The sequence below is a fragment of the Chenopodium album genome, chromosome 21 (genome assembly GCF_948465745.1).
Source record: "Chenopodium album chromosome 21, dcCheAlbu1.1, whole genome shotgun sequence".
Lineage (NCBI taxonomy): Eukaryota > Viridiplantae > Streptophyta > Magnoliopsida > Caryophyllales > Amaranthaceae > Chenopodium > Chenopodium album.
In genome coordinates this window covers 13886589-13892607 of record NC_137854.1, presented here as the reverse complement: position 1 = coordinate 13892607, position 6019 = coordinate 13886589, and the positions used below count along the sequence as shown (strand labels likewise).

At 33.4% G+C, this 6019-nt stretch overlaps 1 protein-coding gene across 1 annotated transcript; it reads left to right on the top strand.

The window, feature by feature from the left end:
- Positions 1-2113: 2113 nt before the first annotated feature.
- Positions 2114-5924, top strand: LOC145601824 (uncharacterized). Its single transcript, XM_081657900.1, has 4 exons — positions 2114-2327; positions 4456-4547; positions 5141-5259; positions 5639-5924. The coding sequence occupies exons 1-4, from the start codon at positions 2129-2131 to the stop codon at positions 5715-5717; spliced, it is 489 nt and encodes a 162-aa protein (XP_081514026.1). The 5' UTR covers positions 2114-2128; the 3' UTR covers positions 5718-5924.
- Positions 5925-6019: the final 95 nt, after the last annotated feature.

Genomic DNA, 6019 nt, shown 5'->3' with positions numbered 1-6019 from the left:
TTCGTACAAGTTTCATGTTGTGGCAACAAGAGTGTTGCAAGAAGATGTTACGAGCAGTAGAAATGATCATGTTTCTATGTACCCTTTAAATGAAAGGGTGAAGTACCAAATGGCTTATTTGCTTGAACGGTTATCATCTGCACCTAGTGGTGGCGGAGGTGGCCATTGATTCCATCGCTCCATGGATACCCTAGGCTAAAGCTGCACATAAAAATTCAATTATTTCTCTGTTACAAGATAATAATATACATTTTTATTTTACAATGAAAATGTTTCTTGATTTATATTTCAACCCAGAATGTCTACATTAGAAATCGATGGATAGACTCTTAGGGCTCGTGTGCATGGTACTTCAGGTTTATAAAATTTATGTTATTATAATATGAACTTCGTGTTATTTTAATTTATATACATGTTATTTTAAAATATTTATATGTTATTTTATATTTGTATGTTTCTTTTTTTTTCAACATTGATTCTTTTGCTGTACTCTAGATTTATAAAATTCATGTTATTTTAATGTGAACCTCCTATTATTTCAATTTATATATATGTTATTTTTAAATAAGTACATGTTATTTTTATAAATGCATGTTTTTTTATTTATTTATTTATTTTTATTTTTATGTATGCTGTTGAATTTTTTATTTTTTATTTTTATGTATGATGTTGAAGTAAATAAGTGAATAACATTACATTCAAAAAAAAAAAAAAAATGAATAACATATTATTTTAGCAAAATAACTCAAGGTTTTAAACAAAATAACGTAAGACTTATGCAAAATAACTCAAGTATGTTGGGTATGGAGTACCATGATCCAGGAATATATAATACTAACTCATTAATTATATACAAACATCGATGGAAAGTGATAACCTCCTAATAATCAATTTCATCCTCAAAAGATGGAGTTTCTCATTTTTTTTTTTTAGCTACCTTGTTGAGATAACTTCCTAATAATTAATTTCATCCTCTAAACATGGAGTCTCCCATGAAAATACAGAAATAGTTGAATATTACTGATGATATGGACTCCTGTCAACCATTTGATGCCTTAAATTTAAGAAATGTTTATCATGAACGCTATTAAGGAAAATAAAATTTTGATCTTTGTCTATACTTATTCTGTAGTTGCTCCCCAAGAGGCCAAAACCATGCCTTACAAAGTCTGTCTTGTGACTCATACAAGACTCATTAGACTCTAGGAAGGTCCTTAATGTCAAATTGTCATCCATCTCAGTTTGATCCCACTACTTTTACTCTACGGGCCTGTTCTCTTCAGATTATTTTCAGTTCAGTTTAGTTTTTAATTTCTTTCTCTTATAAAATATTCAGTTCAGTTTAGCTCACTTCAATTCAGTTCAGTTCAGTCAATCAGAACAGTCCCTAATTTTCTTATTTCCTCTCCTCTATAAACGAATCAATCGGTTAATGCTCTCCTGTATTTCATATCCTTTTTACCAAACCCTTTATTTCAACTAACGTTTTAACCTAATTTAAACCTTAACCATATCTTAATCCGCTATTAGTAAAGGTGTCAATTTGAATGTCTGAATCAGGTTTAGTGAGGTCAGGTCGGATCAAGTCTAGTCTAATTTCAACTTGAATCATGTTAAATTATTATGTTCATGCGTACTAAAATTTAAATAAGACATTTTTGATGTAGTTTCGGATCAAGTTGAACGAATTGAGTTTTGACACCTCTACTTAAAAGGCTTTTTTTTTGGCAACCATTTTTTTTTTTTGAGGGATTTTGACAACTACTTTTTATTTATTTATTTTTTATTATTTATTTGATAGCTCTTTTGAGGTTTGACAACTACTTTAAAAGGCTTTTAAACGTACAAGGAAGACGCAATGTAAAGTGTAAACTTGTAAGTTGTAACATGTGGAAATGCCTCGTGGCGACGTGTAACGGTGTGTGCGATTTGGCTAATAAACAACACCAGATGTAAACCGCACACAGATTTTTTAAATGGCAGAGGCAGTGACGTGAAGTATTTAAATATCATAGCAAGCAGTCAAAAACTCCAAATTACCTATTCAAATAGTACCAAATTCTGTTCTCCTTTGACTTAACAAGTTCCAAATATTTGTTCTTATCTTATCTAAAAACAAGAATTGAAAATGGCAGAAGAAGAAGCAGCAGCAGAGATGAAGCAAAATGGGAAGATGATCGTAGCAGTTGATGAGAGTGAGTGTAGCAGTTATGCTCTGAAATGGGCGTTACAAAATCTGGCCGATAAACTCAAATCTGGTGTTATTCTTTTTACGGCTGTTTCTGTTACACAAAGTGGTGTTTTTGCTGGTGGTTACGGCACTGTTCGTATGTCTTCTTTCTCTCTATTTATTTTACACATTTTTGTTTACAAATTGATTGATTACGAGTAGACCTGGTAAAATTGACTCGTATCTAATTACCCAACTTAGAATACCTCAAGTCTAATTGAAATCACGTAATTCGATCTTGATCTACCATATCGACCCGAGCCAAACTGACATTAAATGTGTCTATCGTCTAGTTTTGGTTATGTTATTATCAAAATAAGCAGGCGATAAAACCAAATAATGACACAAGTTTGACTTTTGCATGTCACCTGAATCCAATTGACCTGATCTAGCTGACCCAACAGTCCAACACCCAACTGCTGAATTGCCGCCTCTTATATTACACGATGGTCTTTGTCTTCCAAAGGTGTAAATTTAATTAAATTGAAATTTATAATTTGGAAAATGCACAACAAAAAAACACGAATCTAAGAAAATCATTTGATGGCTTTACTGTTTTTTCACATATGTTAGGGCATGTTGTGACTGAGCTGAATATTTTATGAGTGCGAGATGTTATGAACTGAACTGAAAATAATCCGAAGAGAACATACCCTTATTGTAGAAATATGGACAAAGTTTAAGTCAGACAAGATCATCAAATTCAGAGTAAGCTAGATAGATTTGAAAAGTTCTATACACATTGTATTGTTTGGCAGTTCCGGGCAACCCTTGATTTAGTTGATTGATCATAAATCATTATACATTTTTGTTAATTTAGTTCTTATAATTTCTAAAATGATTCTATATTAACACTATGGGGGTGTTTGGTTCGGAAAATGAAAATGAAGTGGAAAGAAAACAAATAAGAGGGGGAAATGAATCATTTAGCTATTACCTTTTTATTTGTTTGGTTTAACCATGAAAGACTGGAAGAGTATTTGTTAAGAGGAAGGTAAGGGTATTTGTTACCCCAAGTTAACGGAAGGTAATGGTATTTGTTACCATGCCTTCAAACCAAACACACAATAACGGAATTGATTTAATCGAATCCGTTTCCAATCCAAAAAATACACTAACCAGATGCCCCCTATGTTTGAATAGGAATTTTTGGAGAGAAAGGAAGGGAAGGGAAGGGAGAGTGAATGATATATTTCCCTGATTTGGGTAAGACATAGGTTAAGGGAATCCATTTTCCTCCCCTCTTAATGAACCAAATCCCTTCGTTGTTGGAGATATTTGGAAGGAAATGATATGTCACTCTCTCCCTCCAAGCACCTCCCATTCTCTTCTCTCCTTTTCCTTCCCCTCCCTTTCTTGTCACTACTGTTATTGTTATCCAAACACACAGTCTTCTTCTTCGCCTTTAACGCCTTAATCCCACTAGTGGGGTCGGCTACATGAGTCAACATGAGGACACGAGGACTTTCCAGGAGGTCACCCTTCCTAATACTACTCTCAATCATTGTGGCTCATGCCAAGCGATGTGACAAAGTTTTATACTCGCTGTCACTGGACTACTGTAACCTTCCTCTTTTATCCAAACACACAGTAAAGGACTATAATACTATACCATTGAAGGAATATACACTTCCATGTATTTTACTCTAATAATTAAAAATACTAGTATGAAATATATTATTAACCCTTTACACCCCACCTTCAAAATATTGGCTCTGCCATTGGTATGGAGTAGGTTATAAGTAAATAACAGATTAACGATTTTTCACAATATCCCTAGTCCTGAAGGGAAGGGTATGTTCTATTTATTTGATTTTGACTTATCTGAACTTATTAGACTTTATTATAATTTTTTTAGCTGTAATTTGATGAACTTGAGTAATCCTGATTAGAACTTATATTCACTAACTTACTTGAACTTAAGAGATCATAAGTGGAAATAGGTGAATATGGCCTAGCACGGGCTCTGGACAATTAGAACTGAATTGAACATAGAGATCATGTTTTATGAATGTTATTAGCTTCATTTTTAACCTGTATTTCATTAAAATATGGTGCATTCTCCACATTTAAACTGAAAAGATATACATTAGGTTGATGTATTGGTCTACTGGTTAATCCTGTATAGGTACCCACCCAATGACTAACACGTTTGACAGCACAAATTTTTTGAGATATATCAGTACAACACTTATGTTGGTATTTTTTGTGTTCTGTCTTTGCAGCTCTTGACCTGGTAGCAACAATCCAAGAGAATCAAAAAAAGTTTGCAACTTCTCTCCTTGCGAAAGCTAAGGAAATGTGTGCACAATATGGGGTATGAACCTTTAAATCCTCTTTGGTGTTCTCCTAGTGATCATTGGCAACCATTTATTAGACTGATGCTGATTGCCAAACATCGATATAGCGAACATCATGGAATAAAATGTTTGTAACCATTGGCAACCATTTATTAGATCATAGGCAACCTTTTATGGTCCATGGTTTTCTTGTGTTTATTCTTTATTGGACTAGCTTTCACCTTTCGCATTTAATTGATATTTCCCTTCTTAGTTGTCTACATAAGATCAAGTTTAGTTTTATATTCCTACAGTCGTACATCTGCTTATGTTAAAACTTTGATCCCCAATTGTGAGTTTAGACTATTGTTCCACTTTGAAGAATGAATAGAAAGATGATTTCATTTACTCGTATAAGATTAGCTATTCCAACAATTACTAAGTGCTTTAAGTTTGGAACTCGGCCAAGCTAGTTTGTGGTTACTCTATTTCAAAATTAGTTGTGTCTACCTCAATGAATGTTTATCAATTTACGATGCCCTGGTAAGCACAAAACATATGGCCTGTACTAGACATTTTTGTTGAATATGTTTTGTGCCCCTGTAGGTACTCATTATGTTACTTGCTACAGGTTGATGCTGAGACACTGTGTGTGATGGGCAATCCGAAAGATGCGATATGTGATGCAGTGGAGAAGTTCCATTGTAATTTACTTGTTATGGGTACTCATAGTCGAGGAGCTCTACAAAGGTTTGTCTAAGATTGTACTCGTATTAGTTTATCTAAAGATTAACCTGAACTTTTACATGTTTACTTATTCATATTACAGATTAAAAAACTCAACAAACCATTCTTTCCTTCATAATTTACAAAACCCTTTATGCATGCATCACAGCATAATGTGACAGCAATAACTCATTTAGTCAAAGTTAAATTACTCCAGAGTTAATATAGAGCTCAAGTCACAACATCGTATAACTTCAGAATTCCGTCAAGCATATACTAATCTAAAAATATTTGACAGATTTTGCTGAAGCTTGAGCAGATTATCTGCTATTCTGCAGTACTACTAATTCATACAACGTACGTGCATCTCTTTTCTCCCCTCTAACATACATCTTTCATGCAGGGCGTTTCTTGGAAGTGTTAGCAACTACTGCATTCATCATGCAAAGTGTCCTGTTCTTGTAGTAAGGCAACGAGTCTGAAGGAAATCTGCGATTTTCTGTTATTGTAAATAAGTAGCTAAAGTGTCCTGTTCTTGTAGTATGGCAGCGAGTCTGAAGGAAATCTGCGATTTTCTGTTATTGTAAATAAGTAGCTATGTTGTAATAGCATGCTATGCTGAGCTATACCGGTGTTTATAAGTGAAATAAAATACTTTCATTGTTTTGAAATAATTAGCTACATGTGAATATGTGATTGTTTTCATGTCGATAAAAGGGACTACCTTAGTTTTAATTTACAGTCTAATTTTTTTACTCTTAATTTTTTAATCTCAACTACCTAA

Excerpts from the sequence above, each read along its gene's own strand:
- LOC145601824 (XM_081657900.1), top strand. The coding sequence starts at position 2,129 with ATGGCAGAAGAAGAAGCAGCAGCAGAGATGAAGCAAAATGGGAAGATG. Across the intron at positions 4,548-5,140 it reads AAATGTGTGCACAATATGGG|GTTGATGCTGAGACACTGTG; the intron begins GTATGAACCTTT and ends TACTTGCTACAG. Across the intron at positions 5,260-5,638 it reads AGTCGAGGAGCTCTACAAAG|GGCGTTTCTTGGAAGTGTTA; the intron begins GTTTGTCTAAGA and ends TCTTTCATGCAG.